The sequence below is a fragment of the Lycorma delicatula genome, chromosome 10, assembly GCF_047948215.1.
Source record: "Lycorma delicatula isolate Av1 chromosome 10, ASM4794821v1, whole genome shotgun sequence".
NCBI lineage: Eukaryota > Metazoa > Arthropoda > Insecta > Hemiptera > Fulgoridae > Lycorma > Lycorma delicatula.
Genome location: NC_134464.1, coordinates 90,145,868 through 90,168,772, shown reverse-complemented (window position 1 = coordinate 90,168,772; position 22,905 = coordinate 90,145,868). Strand labels below are relative to the sequence as shown.

Sequence of the window (22,905 nt, the reverse complement as noted above, 5' to 3'; positions counted from 1 at the left end):
GAACTATTATTATAATAATTTTCATTTTACATTACTCTCTTGATATTTAACAAAAAAATATTAACATATTAAATTAATCTTTACTTTATGAAAATTTATTTCATTTATCCAATCGCTTAGAGCTTTCGATAGCTAAGGAACTTTTTCAGAGAAATGTTAAAGTAAAAATATTCGTTACTAATTAACTTGGAAGATAATGCACTAAACGTGGAAATATTTGAATTATTTTAGCCCCCTTCTATTTTTCTGTTTTCTGCCTCCAGAACCACCGTAAGGTGGATGAATGAAGATGATATGTATGAATGTAAATGAAGTGTAGTCTTGTACAGTCTCAGGTCAACCATTCCTGAGGTGTGTGGTTAATTGAAACCCAACCACAAAAGAACACCGGTATCCACGATTTAGTACTCAAATCCGTATAAAGGTAAAAGGCCTTTAATAGGATTTGAACCACCTTAGAACTCTCAACTTCGATTATTATTTTAATTTTTTTTTTCAATTAACTAAGTTTTCGTGAATTAAAAAAAAAAAAAATAATAATAAAAAAAATAAAAATGAATAACGTGTTTAGCAATAACAGTATTAAAGCACCCATTATTTTAAGTAAAATTAAATTCAAATCAAAGAATTAAGCGATGTTTCCATAAAAATCGCTTTAGAATTGAAATTTAACGGTATTACACATAAGTATATGAAAATAATTTTAGAATTTTATGCTTTAGTTTGGTTATAAAAAAAATAAACTACAAAATTACAGATTTTATTAAATATAGAAAAGTTATTAAAACATAGACACATTTTAAAAGAAAGGAAAAATAGGAATAATAATAAAAAAAAGGACTTACCATAAACAGTAAGTTGAGCAGGATCGCTGAGCCTTCTAGCAGCAATATTTTCAGCGACACACGTGTAGTTAGCAGTGTCAACAAGCCGAGCGACACTAACAAGTAAATGCCCTTCAGACGATACAATCATATTAGTGTCTGGTTCTAAGGGTAAGCCGTTCTTTAACCAATAAACCCTTGGAGGCGGTACACCCGGAGGTGGTAAACATCGTAATTCTGTTTGATGATCCAATTCAACTGATTGAGAATATGGCGGTGAATCGAATGGTTTCTTCAGATCTGTAATAAAGAGAAAATATATATTTCTTAGGGTTTTTTTTTTATTTAATAAAATTATTAGATTTACTATCTTAAAAGAAAAATGTCTAAATTTTTTAGAAGTAGTTTAATTAAGTAAGATATCAAGACACGTGCGAGTATCTGTAGGCACCTATAATCATGAACTAATTTAAACAATTTTAACTCAAAGAAAATATTCAATATTTAAAAGGAAATATTGAATACATAAAAAAATTGATTTATTTTATATAAATATAAAAATAAAATATAAATAAAAATAATATAATATAAATTAAAATTAAAAGTGTTATAGTTATGATACCAAAGAAAGCAGGGGCAGATAAATGTGAAGAATACAGAACAATTAGTTTAACTAGTCATGCATCAAAAATCTTAACTAGAATTTTATACAGAAGAATTGAGAGGAGAGTGGAAGAAGTGTTAGGAGAAGACCAATTTGGTTTCAGGAAAAGTATAGGGACAAGGGAAGCAATTTTAGGCCTCAAATTAATCGTAGAAGGAAGATTAAAGAAAAACAAACCAACATACTTGGCGTTTATAGACCTAGAAAAGGCTTTCGATAACGTAGACTGGAATAAAATGTTCAGCATTTTAAAAAAATTAGGGTTCAAATACAGAGATAGAAGAACAATTGCTAACATGTACAGGAACCAAACAGCAACAATAACAATTGAAGGACATAAGAAAGAAGCCCTAATAAGAAAGGGAGTCCGACAAGGATGTTCCCTATCTCCGTTACTTTTTAATCTTTACATGGAACTAGCAGTTCATGATGTTAAAGAACAATTTAGATTCGGAGTAACAGTACAAGGTGAAAAGATAAAGATGTTACGATTTGCTGATGATATAGTAATTCTAGCCGAGAGTAAAAAGGATTTAGGAGAAACAATGAACGGCATAGATGAAGTCCTACGCAAGAACTATCGCATGAAAATAAACAAGAACAAAACAAAAGTAATGAAATGTAGTAGAAATAACAAAGATGGACCGCTGAATGTGAAAATAGGAGGAGAAAAGATTATGGAGGTAGAAGAATTTTGTTATTTGGGAAGTAAAATTACTAAAGATGGACGAAGCAGGAGCGATATAAAATGCCGAATAGCACAAGCTAAACTAGCCTTCAGTAAGAAATATAATTTGTTTACATCAAAAATTAATTTAAATGTCAGGAAAAGATTTTTGAAAGTGTATGTTTGGAGTGTCGCTTTATATGGAAGTGAAACCTGGACAATCGGAGTATCTGAGAAGAAAAGATTAGAAGCTTTTGAAATGCGGTGCTATAGGAGAATGTTAAAAATCAGATGGGTGGATAAAGTGACAAATGAAGAGGTATTGCGGCAAATAGATGAAGAAAGAAGCATTTGGAAAAATATAGTTAAAAGAAGAGACAGACTTATAGGCCACATACTAAGGCATCCTGGAATAGTCGCTTTAATATTGGAAGGACAGGTAGAAGGGAAAAATTGTGTAGGCAGGCCACGTTTGGAGTACGTAAAAAAAATTGTTGGGGATGTAGGATGTAGAGGGTATACTGAAATGAAACGACTAGCACTAGATAGGGAATCTTGGAGAGCTGCATCAAACCAGTCAAATGACTGAAGACAAAAAAAAAAAAAAAAAATTAAAATAAAATATAAATAATTTATACTAATTTATTTTATATTTCAGTACAATTAAACAATCAGCATTCTTAAAGAAGCAATTTAGCCATTTTATTATGGAAATTTTCATTTAAAGATTTAAGTTAACTAATAACGAACATTAATTAATAGTGGATGTATGATAGATACTAGATGTACCACACAGTGTCCGAAAAATCCCGCATCATACGCTAATATATCTGTTTCGTTTCGTTTGGTTGTAGGTAATGCGTACGGAAGAGCGTGTGGAAATTATCCTGTTGTCTAACCATGAAGGTTATTAACACTGTGTGATGTTATAAATGAATTTAATCGACATTACTCGAACTGCAACCAAAATTTCAAGGCAAGATTAAAGGGACGGATAATGTTACTGATTTTCAGTGTTCGGAAAGGCCACGGACTGATGACGCAATAAAAGAAGCTGTGGTTGCCAAGGTATACCGGAGTTCAAAGATGTAAATCCGAATTTTCTCGATCCAAATGATCGCCCCATCGTCCATGATACACTGAAGAAGGAAAAGTTTCACCCTTTCGAGGACTAACTCTTGCAACACTTAACAAAAGATGATCATGATCGCAGGATGGAAATGTGGTTTTAGGATAGGATTAAGAAGAATCCGGACTGCTATCCACTGTAGTTTTCCGATTAGGTTAACTTTTACGTAAAAATTGAAGTCAACAGACAAAATCTGCGCTACCGGTCACAGGAGAACCTCGATCGGTACGATTTCTCCATACAGCAAGAATCTGATCATATAGTGGTGTGATGTGACATTTGGAATGATCGAATCATTGGCCCGTAATTTTTTGAAAGAAATGTAGACGGCGAAAGGTACCTTGCAGATGCTTAGAGATTAGCTGATGACCGTCAAAGATATCATCGACGAGCATTCTTAATGGTTCATACAAGACGGAGTCCTCCTCATGACGGAGTGATTCACGAAACTGGCTGGATGAAACCTTTCCTGAATAGTAGTTCGATCGCAGACGACCTGTTAAACGGGCTCCACGGTCGCTTGATTTAAATCCAATGGACTTATACTAACCCTGTACTTTAAATTATGATGATAAGATTACAGTATTCTTAATTTGGAAAAATAATCAGAATTTATTAAAACGGTTCAAACGAATTTGATCAACTAAATCTATAATTACAGAATATTTTTTTAAACAATCTTACATTAACCACAACAATCCTAAAAAATAAAAAAACAACGAAAAATAATTACTTTTTAAAACCACTAATTTAAAATTTATTTTTGAGAAATGTCCGTAAGATTATTATAAACAAACCTAACATAATGAAAAACCTTTTAATTGGTCTAAGATTTATGATATTAAAAGATGTAGACGTGTATACGAATTTTCTGTGAACATAAGGATGTTTCAAAATTATTATAAAGAAACTTTCTTTCAATAATCTATATTTTTAATTACTGTTTATTCAAAGTTGATAGACAACTCCTGAAATCACGCTTATAAAAAAAATTAATTTGTTTTATAACATCATCGACCACTTTTTCATATCATACAACGCATAGTTTTAATATTTTGCGTTTCATCAGTCGTTAAAACTGATTTGATCCATTTTCCAAATTCAAGCTACTTCGTACTAATATTGTAAACCAATATCTACAGATCTTTAAAAATAAACCTTTAATTATCTGTTTTATATTATTTAGATATTGGATTTCTTTATTATTTAACCCTATTTACTTCCTTTTAGAAACAAATTTTAGGCGACTTAATATACAACCGACTATTATTATTTCCTTTTTTAAAACATTTTGCCATGAAAATCTACAACTTCAATTTTAGCCTGAAACTCTTAACTCTGTCAACTATAAAAAAATCTTTCAATTTTTAACATATTTTTGTAATAATCAAAAACCTCCATTTGTTGTTTCACTCCTTATTTTCCATAAATCGCACTTCAATATAAACACAAATATTTTTAAATATGTCTGTAATTTCAAAATTGCTGTTTAATAACAGCAGACTTTTTTAAAATAACAATTAACTCTTTTGAGTTATTCCAGTCTTCTTTGGATCTCTTCATTAAAAGTTAAAATAAAACCATCCCAAAATATTTTTATCATTTAAAGTTACACTTGATTATATATTTCAGTGAGGAAAGATATGTTTTACTGTTAAGAAATACTTACGAATAGGAATAGAAATTTACATTAAAGTAATGAATGTTACATTATATTTCTTTTTTAAATGTAAATATATTATTTAATCAATCATTATACAGATTATCTTCCCAAATTTCAACTAATCGGTTAATAATTGTTTTAAAATAATTATTAATACAATAATAACGTTTCTAAATTCTTAAATCATGGAATAGGGGGTTACATTAAAAACACAGGATTTCTCTTAGTAATAAATTTTTTACAGGCTTTATATTGCTAGGGTTATAGATTAATCCGACATTAAACGGTCATCTCCAGTGCATCACAAGATTGGCTGTAACATTTTTAAGTACGCTATCAAACTGTACAACAACTATATTCAATCTACTCAAGTTTATCAGTAAATATCTATTTCGGAAACCCCCTTAGGTTTACAAATAATATTTAAAACATCGGTCGTGAATAAATAAGAATAAATAGCTACAGAAATTTGTGTAAAAAAAATACCGACAAAAAAAATTATTTAATATCATCATCTAATAAGCGGAATTTATTAAGACAAGAATAAAGCACACCATGAATTTTATACAGAAAAATAAATCTTATACGTTGTAAAAATAAATTGTTAAAAGTTTTTTTTTTAATATCCTTTGAAACATTTTTGAGTAAACTCAAAATCTTTAAAAATAAATCAGAAAGTATTTTTTAGTAGAATTTATAAAATCGATAAGCAGTACCGAAGAATCCACCCAATCGAAAAACTAACAGCGCAATATTTAATTTTTTAAAAATTAATTTTTGAAAAAAACAAAAATTCATTTATTTATTAGAAAAGATCAAACAAAAATGATAACAAAAAGAAGTGATTCCTAAATATATATATATATATATATATATATATATATATATATATATATATGTAAGAAAAAGGTAACTTTTAAAAATATTAAAAAGATTTTGTATAACTCTGATGAAAGTAATGAAAAATTGCTTCTTATCTGGGTCTGGAATATAATACAAGTTCCAAAGCTACTTTTAATTGTAACAGCCTTCAGTTGATAAAGAAAAATACAAAGATTTTTTAATAATAAAAATTAAACGTTATAATCTAAAATCAGAATATATTTTTTAGAGGTGGATAAATTTTAAGAAAATTATTTCTAAAAATATTTTAATTCTATCAATATCTAATTATATTAAAAACACATACAGGTTAAGCTGAACATATTTGTTTAAGGGGAGTTTTATCTAACCTTTTCAATAAAGGCTAAAATAAGAAAATTATTAAAAAAGTTTCTGCATTTTAGGTCTGAGGTCTATAATTTAAAAAAATGTAAACATTTCGTGATAACACTTCATATTATTATAATTTATTATTTTCATAATATACGCTGCAATCTGTTTAACTAGTAAGCAATAATCAACTCCATTTCCGCCCGCGGTCTAATGAGATTGATAAGGATATGTAAGACATGCAAATCAGATGTGTAATCTTGTAAAAACTCAGGCCGACTATTCCTGAAACGAGTGATTACTTTAACCACAACCGCTAAAATACCGGTATACACTGTCTAGTATTCAAATCCATATAAAAGCATCCAAAATTTACTTAGGATTTGGACCTGAGAAACTTTGACTTCAAAAATCAGCTTTAATCACCGTTAACGATTAGACCAACCCGGTGAACCAACTCTATATATGAAGTTTCAACATTAAGAAATATATTTGAAAAATATTTAAACTGAAGGAAAATAGATCAAAAGAATAAAAAAAAAAGTATTTTAATTTTAAGAGAGGATTGATTGTTAAAAAAATCTATTTTGATTGTTTGTTTAAGAATTGTAGATAACAACTTTAATAAAGTTTTCCTCTAAAATACCTCTGAAGAAAATCTAAACTAGTTTTTTTCGCAACATCAACCTTTAACGAATTTTGAAAAAAAAATTAATCTGAAAAATGCCCCATTTTTATATAAATATTTGAGCCAGATTTGAACAAAATCGGTTTGATAAAACCTGAGATATAAAGAGAAAAGAAGTGTGATACACATACATAAAACGTAGATTAGTAAAAAAAAAAAACGATACCTCATTTTTGACATGAATCACCATATTTTCCCTTTCCTTAATAAAGGAAAGTAAAAAATAGTGATCAACGAATTTATCGGGAAAAAAGAAAGAGCGTACGGAATGAATAAAAAGATATACAACAAAATCATTTAGAATCCATCTTAAGGATTTTTTCATTGTAAAGAAAAAAAAGAAACCTCAGAAAAAATAAGAACTTTAAGAAAAAAATGGAAAACCTACAAAAGAAAATGAAAGTGGAGAATATTATTCCGAAATAAAAAAAAAATAAATAAAGATCAAAGTTTTATGGTTGTCTTTCAATAATGGACATAAACAATTGACAAAAACCATTCGAAATTTTTAAAAATAGAAAAAATAAAATTTCTTGGTTCTCAGAAGCCATAAAAAAAAAACTTTTGAGAGAAAAACAGATCTGAAGAGGGTATTAAGTATAAGAAAAGTTTTAGGAAAAAATCCAAAACAATTGGAAGATTTCCAAGCGAATATTAAAACGAATTCTTGCGCATAAGATTATTTTCTGTTCACAAGAAATTAAATTATTGTAATCGAAATTTTATGGAATAATTAAAAATAACAAGTAGACCCCGCAAACAAGCATAAAGTTTAATTCGCTGCATAAGCGCGTATGAAAAATACAATAGTACAAAGTCACCATAACCTCAATTTGAGGTTATGTTATTTGTTATCGACGTTAAATTGTGCGAAACTGAAGAACGATCAACCAACAACCAATCTTCATCAAATTTTTACATGCACAACTTCAGATAAACTACTACCGCACATCTTAATTTCAATAAAATTCATTCAGCGGTTTTGAAGATTTCCTAGGCACAAAACTTTATACGTGAACGTTATTTACGAGATTTTCGAGTCAAAAAAATTTATACATAGTATTTTTGTAATCCTGATACCTCAAAAAATAAAGAAAATTCATCTTCACCCCTAATCTCATCATACGATCGAAAGAATCCACAAATTAACGTTAAGTGTTGTCTGTTGCTGGTCTTAAATTGAGCGTAACTCACGAACGACTGAACAAATGTTCATCAAATTCTCACTGCACAACTTCAAATTCTTTTATTGTAATATATCTAAATTTCAATGAAACTGATCCGGTAGTTTTGTTGATGTTAAAAAAATTTAACAAATTTTATACGTAGGCCTATATAAATATATATAAAAGGAATTTAAATTTTAAGCAAGTGGTGTATTCTTACCTCCTCAAACCTCAAAACGTAAAGAAAATTCAATTTCACCCCCAATCAAACCATCTGACCCAAGAAATACCGAACTTTTCTTTGAAAAGTCGGAAAAAAATAATCGATTGAAGAATAAGGTAAATAAAGTTCCAAGGATGTGAAAAAAGATTGAAAGAAACGGTAAAGTGAAAAATGAAGGAATATTGGGAAAAGAGAAAATAATGGACTTAAAACAAAACGCGGATTATTAGCGTCTTGGCCTTTCATCCAGGGGTCCCATTTTCGAATCCCAGTTATTAGACATGGCAATTATCGTACGCTACAAAATTCTATTTCCGTAATCCCTGTACAAGCTTTAAAAACTTCTGTGGTGAATTAATGAATGAATTAAATAATCGTTAAAAATAAATAAATAAAACGCACAGTAACCGTTATAACGCGATCCATAATGGCCAAATCGGAAAAAAATAGATTCAGAACCCCAAATCGTAAGTGTCCAAGGAAATTTGGAGATTTAATTTTTGTACGATTGATAATACATTTCATAACAAGCAAGATATATAAAAAAAAAGAAACAATATAATTTGTTTAGGTTTAATTAGGTTTATTTAGGCATAATTGTAATTTTATTTGGGGGAAAACCAAATTAAAGCAGGAATTATCTTTTTGAAAACATAATAATAAATTCAATAACACTTTTGAATAAAGAAGTAAAAACGTAATATTCCGTCAAAACCCGGAAAACAGTTGCTAAGACATGTTTACGAAATTCTTGTTTAAGATTCTGAACGAATATTTATATATTGCACTTGTAAAAAAAGTTAACAGTGTAATAAATTAAAATTATGTTAAAAATAATAATTAACGTTATTTAACTTGAAATTAGGTAAAAATTGTAATGATCAATTATAAAAATGTTTGAAAAAATTAACATTTAGATACGAATAATTACTTTTTTTTAACGTTATAATAATAATAATAACTTATAATATGTCCCATAATATTTACGATAACGAATAAATGATTACCAGTTTCAGTATTATTTATCCATTCATAGATTTACGTATCGAATAAAACACTCTTAATTATAACAGTAGGGTAAATGGTGATATTAAAATAATGTATAATTAATAATGATGGATTGAAAACAAGAGTGCAATCCCCTAAAATCTGTCATAATTAGCCGTGCTAATTATAATTTATTTTTTCTGTCTGTTTCCCTTGCGTGTGTTTGAAAATCATTTAAAAAAAATAACTGTTTGGTAAAATCAATAAAAAACATTATTTAAACATAATTAATTATATATTTAAATAAAAGATACCGTTAATATTAATTTCTCAAATTTTAAACTACAGTATATACAAAAAAAAAAAAGCTGACTTTCCCGCGTTACGGGAGTCTTACAACTACGAGTTGTTTCTTATGCACTTCTTATCACACATAACTTAGAAAAAAAAATTATATAACTATTTAAAACAATTTATCATTTTATTTAAATATATAATATTATTTCTTATATTTAATTCAATAATTCTTACTAAAGCGCGCGCGAATACTGTACTTAATTCGCACAGGTGTAGCGGTGACGGTCGGCACTAACTAAACTAATTTCTCAACTTACATAGAACAAATTTAGCTTGTACGGTCGTCAAACTGGTGTAGCCGTGAGGCTTAACGCCCCGGGTACTAACTCAACCGAGCGATCGAGTTCGAGACCCGGCCAGATCGAATTACTTTTTTACACTTTAAATAGTTATTCCTTTATTTAATTCTACCGCTCACCTGTGACGTCACAAAATATTAGTAGAGCACTTTTTAAGGTGGAGGTGCGATTTTATAAAAATATTTTTTTGAAAATATTGTTATTTTTTAATTGTTAACAAATGCGCCTAAAAAAATTTGATCTTAATTGAGCTGAAGGTAACCTTTCTTTACAGCCTCACCCCTTTGAACTTTTAAGTTGAAAATTTAACGGGATAAAAATCGGTTCAGTAGTTCTGGATATATAAGGTGATTTACAGATAAACACGGAATACATTTACATACATTTAAATCTGGAAAATTTCCATCCTGGTTTTTAGGTTCTTTTGGTGTAAGTACGTAAGATACGGACCGCATATGACCAAATTGGGCAGATTACATTACTTTCCCTTCTAAAGCTGTAGTTCGACTTTAACGCTATCTATATGGTAAAGTAAAAATCTAAAACAAAAATATTCTTTCGTGATAAATATAGTATATCAAAAAAGTTCGAAAACCAAATAAATAAAAAAAAGCCGAAAAAATTGGTGTAATTCTATAGGTAACAGAGAACTAATACCTAAATATTATAAAGTCAAAAGAATTCAATTTAAATAGAAGTTGCAAAACTTAGCAGGTGTGTGTTATTCAATATTCTTCACACACAAAATAATATCTGGTAATAGTATAATCTGGTAACAGAATTACAAAGGTTTTTCTGAACATAACTTTTACACATTCACACACACACACACACACACACACACACACACGCACACACACACACACACACACACACACACAAACACACATACACACACACACACACACACACACACACACACATATATATATATATATACAGGTGTCCCATATAAAACGCAACCCATCAATCACTCATCCATGAAATTTCAAAAGACAAGCTAAGCTTACTCCCCTACTCATTACTGAAATGGACTCGTCCAACATCTGAACATCGCGGCGACGCAGTAGAACACTACCGATAGTAACAACAATGCAATCATAACGTTCAGTGTATCGCTAGAGACAAGATGGTGTTTTCGCTAGATGAACGTGTTTTCATTGTCGAGTCGTACTTCAGTACGAAATCAGTGGTTGCAGTACAAGATTAGTTTCGCCATAAGTACTCAGATAAACCGGCTCCTAACAAAACATCAGTATTAAGGTCAGTTGCAAAATTTAGAGAGACCGGTTCTGTTAATAACATGGAACACAAAAGATCTGCGTCAGTGTTGAATACAGATACAGTCGCTGAAATCAAAGACCGATTACTCGCCTCGCCAAATAAATCGATCAGACGTTTGTCTGCTGAAATTAATTTGTCTAAATCGACTGTTCATCGGGCGAACAAACGATTACAACTACGACCTTATCGCATTCAAACGGTTCATCGACTTCTTGACCCCGACAAAGAAAGACGGCTACAATACTGTCAACGGTTCCCTCGATTTCTGCGTGAGGGAATTCATGTTATGGATTCGTTATTTTTCACAGATGAAGCACGGTTTCATTCGGATGGCTACGTAAACAGCCAAAACAGTAGAATTTGGAGCGTTGAAAATCCCCACGTTTATCACGAAAAACAATTACACCCGCAGAAGTTGGGCGTGTGGTGCGCGATATCGCGGAAGAAAATAATCGGTCCTATTTTTTTCGAGTACACCATTAATGCAGAACGATATCAGGATATTTTATTTCAGTTCATCGCACTCTTGGAAGAGGAAGACAGACACTGCTGTCTACAACATGACGGTGCGACATCGCACTACGCAGGTTCAACTTCTGATTTCGTCGAAGAATTCTTTGGTAATCGTGTTATCGGTCGAGGCTTGTGGCCACCAAGATCTCCAGATTTGACTGCGGCGGATTTTTTTCTACGGGTTACCTCAAAGAAAAAGCCTACAGCAACAAACCACGAACACTTGAACAATTGAAAGTCAATATTGAACAAGCTGTATTAAATATCCAGCCACAAACTTTGAAAAAAGTCGCAAGAAACGCTGTAAAAAGAATTGAAGCTTGTATTCTAGAAGATGGCGGCCACTTTCAACATTTACTTTAAATGGAAGGTAATGGATGATAATAATAAAAATTGCATTTAAATTTACACATGCCTTTTTATTATTTGAATACTTATCAATATAAGGTTGGGTTGCGTTTTATATGGGACACCCTGTATGTGTATATATATATATATAATACAAAACAGAACTTTCATAAAGAAAGTATCTAGAATTCAATCCGGTTTACATTTAGAATTTTTCATACGCTAAAAAATTCTAGTTTCACTATCACACCGAAAAAAGTTTCCTGTAATTAACCAGTCATTAAAACAACAACGTAAAATAATGAAAAAATAATAAATTCTAAATTAAATTTCAAAAAGATTTTTTATAAGATATACTAGCTGCAGAGGCGTGCCATAGGCACGTCCTCCGCAGCTAGGGCCCCGGGCGGGTTGCCCTGGCGGACAGCGTCTCTGAATGGATTATTACGTGTCCAAAATTGATTACTTCTTGTGTAAAAATATTTTTGTTGAATGATGAAAATTGATATAACGAAAGTTAAATTAGAAATTTAACTCTAGAAATTGATACTAACCAATCGGTATTTTCCGCTAATGATCAGTACATTCCGGTGCCTACGTTTTAGTTATAGTTTACTATTTTATTAAAAAACATAAAAATCATAAATATAAAAATCTGATGTAGGCACCACATGATATCCCTGTAAGCCTATTAAATTACATAAACACATTTCTTTAAAATGAAAAGTAGATAAAATTTAATTTCATTAATAATTTCTGATATTTTTCTTTTTTTCTTTTTTTATTGTTATTACTGGATTATTACTTATTGTAAAATTTTTTTAAGAATCAGATATTAATAAATTGATATATTTAAATTAAAAAAAAGTTAAAAAAATGGAGATTAAGTTGGATTCCCATGGATGTGCCTTCCCCTTGTAAAACAAATATTTCATTAATTAAATATTTATTTGTCTATAACTCCGTAAGCAATTAAAATAAGTACCACTTATGATATATCGTTGAAATGCTATCGATGAGGGCTTATTACTGCAGTTAAGAAAAAGTCCAAAATCAAACTTTTTGGATTTTTGGCTTTTTATGTCACGTCAAATACAATCAAAAGGGGATGTGTGTAACTAGATGTTAAAATAGTCCTAAATACAAAATATCAACATCCTACGGCTAATCGTCTTTCTGTTTTGCGAGATACATACGTACGTATGCATGTATCTCCCAAGTAACACTTGTAAGTCAGGTGTTACTTGGCCCAAAGTAAAAGTGTTACTTGGCGCCATAGTAGGACCAAATGATTCGGTATTAAAAATATCAAATTACTTCATTATTCACAATATACTATCACAAATCAGGTACTAAGCTCCTTGGAAATAAATAAACTGTTGGATTGCAAAATATTCTACACAGGTCAAACAGGATGGGATTTTAACAAAGATGTGCAATGAATAAAAGCACCACACACAGCAATTTGTTGTCAATACTTGTTAACTACCTTAATAACTCAAATAAGGTTATACCTTATTGACAACAGCTTTGATACTCTCAAAACAGAACCAGATCTTAATAAAATTGTATTATATTATGAAATATATAAACAATAGCAACGATATGCTAAATGAATATACATATATTAATCTAATCACTAATCACACACGATCGACCATATTCTGAATACGTGTAAACCTAATTAAAAAAAAAAAAAAATTGGAAATGCGGAAACTTGCATGGCGGAACGAAGTTAGTTTATACAAACATCTATTTGTTTCCTAAGTTAGCACCTGATCGCCGTCTGACGTGAAGGACTCGCTTCACGAAACAGAAACGTTAGCGGTTAAGTTAAGAGAGATGTACTGGTCGCTAGGCAGTGTCGTAATTATCATCAACCAACAAACAATTGTACACAACAATTCTGAAACGTATTTGGATCCAGCTGCGGGGTACTAAAAGCGACTAACATTGACATCGTTCAGCGATTTCAGAATAAGTTATAATTATAACACAGCCGCCGTAAATTACAAGAAACACTAAGATACTCGTACATGGATATCTGCCAGTGCCGAGCGTTCGGGAGGAGATGCGATGATTCAGTACTAAATACAAAATAATGAACAGTCATGTGGGATATGGCTAGCACTTAACCTCGATAGTAGCGAGTACATTCAGTGCTTAAAGCGATTGCATGTATTGTATTTGTAAGGTTCTTCGAGATTTGGATGAATCCGCTACATTGGGAGATTATGTTTTTTTCAAAATAACTCATTTTATTTCGCAGTTACTTTTGTTTTCATCATTTTTTTTGTTTATTTCTTTTTAATTTTTCTCTTTCTGATATTTGTTCGTTTTTTGTGATTCTTTGTGTAACTCTGATATATACTTTTCGGTGTTTTATTTTTATTTTACAGACTTGATCGATGTTTTTAATCTCACAATGTATTTAATTGTTTATCTTTATGATACACTTGTATAAGATGTGTATACATGTATGCATTTATAATTCTTGAGAGGTTTCAATGGAGACTTCTCTTTGCATGTATTTATTTATTGTAAAGAGATTTACTTACGGCTCTGGTTAATTGGGATCGATTGTAAATAAAAATAACTTTAATGGCAAATAATCTATATGTATTATCTGCACGTAAATATTATTTGCAGTTAACAATAATTTTGTGCCGTTTTCTTGTTAATTTTTGCGAACTACTTTTTTTTGCTAACTCTTTTAACCATACCGTAGCTGTTTATCAACCGATTTGAAGATATGACATGTCATCATTATGTTCAGTATAAAAGGCTTAATATTTTATCCAATGTAACAAAATTTGATAAACATGATACTAACAGAGATATTAATTATGAAAGAATCTAAATGCCCGTAAGTTTATTATTAAATTTAAAAGATAAAATTTTCAAACTTATCTATTTTACAGAAGTTGTGGTTTAAGTACATGTACATCGAATTTAATTTAAATATCCCAAACCGCGTTCTTAATATAAAAAAATTTATTCGAATAGCTCAAAGTGGCGAAGTGACGCAAAGTGAAGCAAAATACATCTGTCCACGTGAACTTATTTCCTTCCCTGTTGGATGTTTCTCTTAATTTGCTTTGATTCCCTGAATCAGTACCATCTGGGACACCTATAGACATAGATATATTTTGATCGTCATTTTGTTCAACACTCGATGAGCGATCAAAAACAAAAGAAACCTTCTTCTGCTACTGTTTGATGTTCTATCCGAATCTGAAGTCAGCATTTTAAAATTTCACTAAAATAAAACGGATGGAAAACGATTCCAATAATGAACAGTTTCCAGTTCATTAAATTACCGCCAACAGTTGATGTCACTGTAAAAACAGCATCACCAATCGCTGAGGATAGTCGCAAAGATGAAATGTTGTAAGTTTTTTTAAAAGGTTTGTTGTACAGTTTGAGCAGTTTATGTTACAAAAAATTTAATTTTAGGTTTAAATAAGCTTTTCATCACAGATGAAAGAAGGAAAATAATTAAAAAGTCAGATAATAGATAATCCGAATTTGGTTTACCTACTTGAAACGAACAGAAAAGGAACCCATAAAATGCAAATATTTTTATAATAAATCAACAATGATATATTATGAATATATTAAAGTTGAAATTTCCTGTAAAAAAAAAAGTTTAATTATTCATAAAACAAGTAAATAAATAAATAAAAAAAGTTTGTAAATATCCGACATTTTATTTGAAGCATCATATTCATGAATACAATACCCGTCAACAGTCAGCTGTTGAGGGTTTAAAGTGAGAGACGGTTAGTGAACGAGGAAGTGGTAAACAACCGACCGTCCAACCAACAGAGACTTGCAAATTGTAAATTAATTTTAGGAAGAACAATAACCAGATCGAACCGATCGCAATTATAATTTATATTTCATTTGAATTGCTAATTATACTAGTAGAAATTTTAGAAAATGAATTTCATTTCATAAATCATTCTAATGACGATTAATGGCAAACAATATTGTTAAAATAACAAAAATCTCATCGTTAACTAAAAAGGAATCAAAAATTATAAACAAAATGTAAAATTTATAAAATAATGATTCTCAATTAATTAAATCTGTTTGAAAAAACATAAATAGGACAGCAATAGTATCATCGTGAATAAGTAATAATAATTACTTGAAAAAAAGAAACAAAATGATAATGAAATGTAACAGAAAATTCTATTTCTACTTCCATTTAATAATTAAAAAAAACTGCAATTTTAAAGATATTTTCAGATGACATCTCCGCATTTATAATTTGTTTTAATAGCCTGTTGGAATAGAAAGAATTCTAAATAACAGTAATTCTGCTGAGCAGAACCTTCAAAGTTATTACTGCTAAAATGCTAATAATTTGGAATGAATTACATTAAAAGATTTTTGAAAATTATATTCTTAAAATGGTTATAGTAAAAGATATATACGTGATAAAACACTATTAAAATACTAAAATTTCATAATAATCGGACCAATAATTCTTTTAGGAATGAAAGCTTTCAATTTAGTTCGGAATCTTCTTTTAAACTTTAATTCGGCTTACACTAACAAATACAACGTACGTTAAATAAGGTCCATTAATTATAAAAGCCAATTAAACAAGCAGAGGCCGAAAAAACGGAATACTTAAAATATCTACGCTGCCTAACTTTTAAAACGTTTAGAGCTGAATTCAATAAACTAAAGAAAAAAAAACGTTTACATAATTTTCAGTAGTGTTATGTCGATTGTTTTACGGGAAATGCTTTGCGATCATATTTTTCAGGATATACATTAATTGGTTCAGTTAAGAAAATTATTTTTGTTTCCATTATTCAGTCAACTTTAGAAATACTTTCTTCACGTTAACATACACATAAAAACCGTATGAAAAAAATGAAGATTAACAGATCCGAATTTAGAGCTTTCGATCGTTAACCATTATCTTGATAAATCAGACTGATTTATCAACGGACAGTAAAAATTACTGAAAATTTTTATTTCATGAAAATCTGTGAATATACTCTTCTTAGGTGTAGATGCACACCAAGAAAGGATTTTTTGAAATTCCGAATTTATGAGATCAAATTAGTAAACAATAAACTTTGCGATTTTTATTTAATTTCTCGGTAACAAATGAAGATATCAACTTGATTTGTGGTGTTTGTAATCTTCATGTGAATATCTGAAAAAAATTTCTAGATTTTTCGAAATTTGACCTTGAAAGGGATGAAAAAGAATGTAAAACTTTTGCAAGAATGATTGCCAATTTTCCTATTTCCGACTATACTAAATGAGATGTTCACTCGATTTGAGCCTGCAAATACTCTTCAGATAAATATCTAAAAACTATTTTAGCGGCTCAACCAACACAGCTACTGCCATCGTTACTGTACATGCAACGCAACTGGCTGCACCTGCCTCCGGTTGTTTGACTAAAAAACAAAAAATATTAAAAAAAAAAGAGAAACTAAGTACGGTTATCTTCAAGTGGTGTTTGTCGGGTAACGCTAAGAACCGGGCGGAATACATTTTTGTCCGTATCAAGGAAGGGTAACCGACAAATGTTTTTAACATGGAAGGTAACTATTTTGAAACCCGCATTCTTCAGATCACTCGAAGTTTCACGTGCTGTACTGACCAAATTATTGCTCCGAAGAAATTACAATACACTGATAGTTTTTATAAATTGAACAGACTAATTCTTATTTATCGTTATTATTCTCACAAGCGTTAGTTTAACGAACTCTAGAGGGTTTAGAAAGTCCTGTTATTATCATCCTTTGTTAGACAAGGGCTCGTTTCGCTCGCCCTGACTAGTTTTTAAATAAATTTAAATTTAAAAAAATATATATAAACACAAAATTTAATAATGTTGATTCTTTAATCAAATATTACAACATTACTTTATTACGTTTATTTTTAACGGTTTTTTAACTAAATTTCAGCATAAAACAAAAAGCTCACTAACGATAATAGTAAATAAATATCGAAAAATTCAAACACTGTAATAGAGAATAATTGCACGTAAATAATAATTCATTTTATATTTAAATAATGTGATTTAATAAATTGACTTTATTTTGAAATTTAAATTTAGAACATATTTTTAGCATTTGGCATTTAATTTTTAAAAAGACACTGATACAAAAAAGCTCTTTTAATTTTAAAATATTGAAGAGATTAAACTAAAGAATCCTGAGTTCTATCGCAATTATAATCTCCAAAAATAAAAATAAAAAAAAAACACAAGTTGATATTTAGTTATCCGTAGAATGATACACACATGCTTCAAAGTAACTGTTTAAGAGAAATTTATTGACTTGCTTAAGAGATATCCAAACGACTCGTTTTTTATTGACTATTTTTTAAAAATACTCCATTTTTGATATCCTAGATTGAGTGGTAAAATTTGTGCCTACCAGCCCTGAGTAAATAGTAAATAACAGAATTAAAAAAGCAATTATTAGAAAAAAAAATGTATAACCCACAAAATACAAATTAACTACAATATAAAAAAACCAATCTATTAGGAAAAATGTGGATAATACGCAAAATACAATCAGTTTCCATTAAAACTGAATAATGGTTTCCCCCTTTTCAACAACGCATCTTATCATCCGGACACATATACTCTCAAGTAATACGTACAACTTCAATCAGTATCAATTCCATTATAGTTTCACAAGGCAAAGACAGTAAGACAATCACAGTATAAAGGAAGGAGGGAAAGTATGAGAGGTTGAATTAACAGGGAGGGGTGAAAGACAATCCCAATAAATAGATTTCTAACTATACAATAGTACACCGGGTTTCATTGAAACCGTATCGTAATATAACACATACTCTTGTTGAAACCGAAGAGAACACTGACAAAACCGAGAGAGGCTGCGGGTCTTTTAGAGCGATGGGGGAGAGTTAATGCAGGTGATGAGGTGATGATCTGGTTTGGTTGAACGTCATCGCTCCAACGTACGCCATGTTAGTGTTTGTGTGTATGTGTACACAAGCCATCACCAGATAATGATGTTTGCCTCATCAATCTGACTGTCGCCTGTTCACACTACGTATCTTCTATTCATTTTGCTTTATGTTTACATTCTGCTTATGTCTTTTTCCTCAATTTTTTTTCACTTTTCTATTTTATCATACTTTTTATTAAATTTTCATCCTTCTTTATACAATGAAATGGATTTTGCAAAATATATAAGCTTATAAAATATTGAAAACAATATTTTATCGACTTAAAAATAGAAAAATATATCTAGTGAATAGCATTCGATCATGTTTAACGTACTACGCTAGTTATATAATGTATCTTATAGATTTCGATTAAGCTTTAATAAATCGGTTCATAAAATAAAAAGTAATTTAAATCTATTTCTACAGATCACTCTTCTGTTAACGTGTCCAATTCACTTTATATACTGAATTTTATCCTTAAAAAAAAATACCGAAGAAACTGCATAGTAAATTTCTCCTTTTCTGTCTACATTCAATCTAATTCGGCTTAAAGATTGTGTGAAACGAAAAAAATAGCTTTGTAAAATGCAATCCCGCTAATTTCCATACTGTACGTAAAAATTCAAACCTACAACGAATTTAAATAAATCAACCAAAAATTAAGATGATAAACGGAATGTCAATCGCAATTGATTGTGTAAAATTTGGCCAGTGCAGAATATAATTGTGTTGTTTTAGCTACAGTTTCCAAGTAAACGGGACATCAGTGACCAATAACTGTCGAAGAGGAACTTCCTCTATATTTCAACGATTTTTTTTTCAAGATGTTTACGGGATGAGAATATAATTCTATCAAAAACCAACATAAGAATAAATTTTCAACAACCTTATTCTGATAAATGTCTAACTACAATAGTGGAAAGGAAAGAAATAAAATTTAAAGAATGAAAAGCAATATGTGTCCTCTGAGAGAGAAAGATAAACTGTTGCGAGAGGAGGGGGAGGAGCAGGTGTATTGATGGCTTTGGCGATATAACTTTTCTCTGCTATATTTAAGTTGATCAATCCCTATCCAAGAAAAATACAAGATAACATTTTGAAACAAAAAAAAATTACGAAAAATCATTACATCGTTCTGCCTCATAACGCGGAACTTTTCGGGAAAATTTCATAAAATTTTGAAAAACGCATTTGTCTGTAACTGGAACACAAACGAACGAAATGTTAAACGGTGGAATTACAAGATCTCATTTCGCTTAGTTGAAAAGACGTCCTCTGTTAACTAACTAATAATTAAACTCTTCTCATTGTCTTGGCCCATTTTTGGACCGATGTTTTGTTCTTTTATATTCTATTTTTAATCCAAGTAATCATTATTTCACTCAAAAACAAGTTTTAGAAAAAGTGGTATCTAAGCGTTAAATCGCTAAATTCATTTTTGTAGTTAGTAGAAGAATCCTTTTTTTTTTTTGCTAACTGGAAAATTGTGTTTTTTCCATTTCATCCAATGGAACATGGATTACGGCTCATAAAGATGGATTCAAATAATAAACCAAATAAATATCTTTTTCAGTCAAGTAGTATTATTTGAGTTAATTACAAAAACGAAATCTGGTTTCTTTATACTCTCACAATAAACCGTCCCACTTTTCTGTTTAGCCTCCAGAACCAAGGTAAAGTATTAGTATAGAGTATAAATGAAGTGTAGTCTTGTACAGTCTCAGGTCAACCATTCCTGAGATGTGTTGTTAATTGAAACCCGATCACCAAAGAACACCGGTATCCACGTTCTAGTAAACCGTCCTGAAACCTACCATGCACACATCTTTTAATGATAAACTGTAAATGTTTTAATCTATATATGTAAATCTTCCAGCATCGATAATATACTGTAAGTTGGCTGGCTCTTTTCATAAGTTAGTCGGTGAAAAATTCCTGAGCTGGTGTTGAAAAACTTAAAAGGTGCCGTACGTTTATTTCGTTGAACTGTTTATAAAATTTATAAAAGTTATGTATTTCTTGAATATCTGGAAATAAATTTCAGATAGTTTTACATACTCTGAAACCAGAAATTTTGTTACTGAATTAAAAAAGTTTGAAATGAATTATATGTATTAAAGTAGGTTATCAGTAAGTTACTATAAATTGACAATAAGAATGCTAATCTATTATTCAGGAAATATCGTATTTCATATTAATTTATCGATTTTTTAAACGATAATTGTTTCTTAATCTATGGAATGGATGGTGTATATAAATGGCTTAAATTTAAAAAAAATTACATTGATAATTGTAAAAATTACTTTAATGCTTTAATATGTTTCTGCTAGTAAATCATAATATTAAACAAAATTCAATGTAATAAATAATTTAGTATATCTATAAATAAAAACACTGTTTTGCGTTTGCTTGTTATAAAAAATTGAGTAAGCCTATTGTATGTAAAGTTCAGTATTCAGAAACGTAAATTGAAATCGTTATTGAAATCTAATTACAAATAAAACAGCTAATTAATTTATAATCAAATGAAAAAGTTCAATCAAATTAAATTTAATAAAATGTTATTTTAAAAATAGGTGAAACTTTAATTACATTTCATTTATATTATGAGATATAAAGTATTAAACTCGTTATTCTGCTGTGCCAATGATATAAATCAGATTTTCCCCACCGGCTTGCTACCATTGAATGTATTGTTCCTATAGGAACAGCAGAGGATATGCGGGACTATTTTTTATATAAAAGCGACGTACATGCATTATCAATACCTCTTATGGGGATAATAGAGAATGAAAGTAAAGAGAAGAGTTATGAACTTTTTTTTATTATTTTATTTTTGGAACGTATTACTGAAGTTATAAAAGATTTGTGTGTTTTGCATTAGTATTACAGATATATACAAACAGTATGCACACAAAACACACCCGCGCACACAAAAACATTGTTGGGTTTGTATAAACAAAACTAAGTTATTATGATAGATAATACTCTAAATGTTGTTTAAATAATGAGAATTTTATTTTATTTCATAAAATAATATTCAGCTCTTTATTATAATAAATAATACATCTTCTTTTTATAATTTAAATTTAATTAAATTATAAAATTTTTAATGTTTAAATAAAAAACATTTTATATATTTATTATAAGATGAGTTTTAAAATTAAAAAAATCATTAAAGGCTTTATCGCAAATAAAGAAGGAATCCGTATTTTTTATATTTAGCTTGGCTTTTATCTTTTTCACAATCATCAACGTTTACTTCAATTCTCTACTAGAAACACGCCTAAAAAACTAAAAACGGAAATCATAAAATTTAACAATAATAAGGTATAATGTATTATGACAGACATGGAACCTTTCATATATTTATATATAAAAATAAAATTATTAAACAAAATAAAAGTATTAAAATAAACAAGTACATCAAACTAAGCAAAAAACTTCATGCAGACAAATATCCTATCTGACTTCACTTTCCCTCTGTGTGCCATTCTGTATTAAAATTTATGCCTACTTTTGTATAAAATTTTCAAAAATTAAATATAATTTAATAACGGACTGAGATATTTTAATAAAATTCGGTGTACAAATAAAAAAAATAAATAAATTTTAAGTTTTTACCTTCAAAATTAAAAAATACCGGCCGCTTAAATCTTTTAATAATCAACATTTAATTAAATAAAATTCTAAGCATTTTATTGCGAAAAATGAAAAATGATAACTCCTTTGTTCAAATCGGTTAATAAAAAAGAAATTATTTTTAATTATATATATTAAAAAAATTAAAAACCAGACAGAGGGGAAAATAAAATTTCCTTTTTTTCACATTAATCTTTTATTTTGATGTTCTGAATCCTTTAAGTTTGGCTAGTACACATTCTCCGGGTTATCTTTATCTAAATAACTTGAATTAGGCTTTAC

At 29.4% G+C, this 22,905-nt stretch overlaps 1 protein-coding gene across 1 annotated transcript in view; it reads right to left on the bottom strand.

The window, feature by feature from the left end:
- unc-5 overlaps nucleotides 1–22,905 on the bottom strand; it is a 789,148-nt gene that overhangs the window by 368,562 nt on the left and 397,681 nt on the right. Inside the window, exon 5 of the mRNA XM_075377583.1 lies at nucleotides 846–1,124. Within this exon, the coding sequence (XP_075233698.1) occupies nucleotides 846–1,124 (279 nt within the window). The remainder of the gene's footprint in view (nucleotides 1–845; nucleotides 1,125–22,905) is intronic.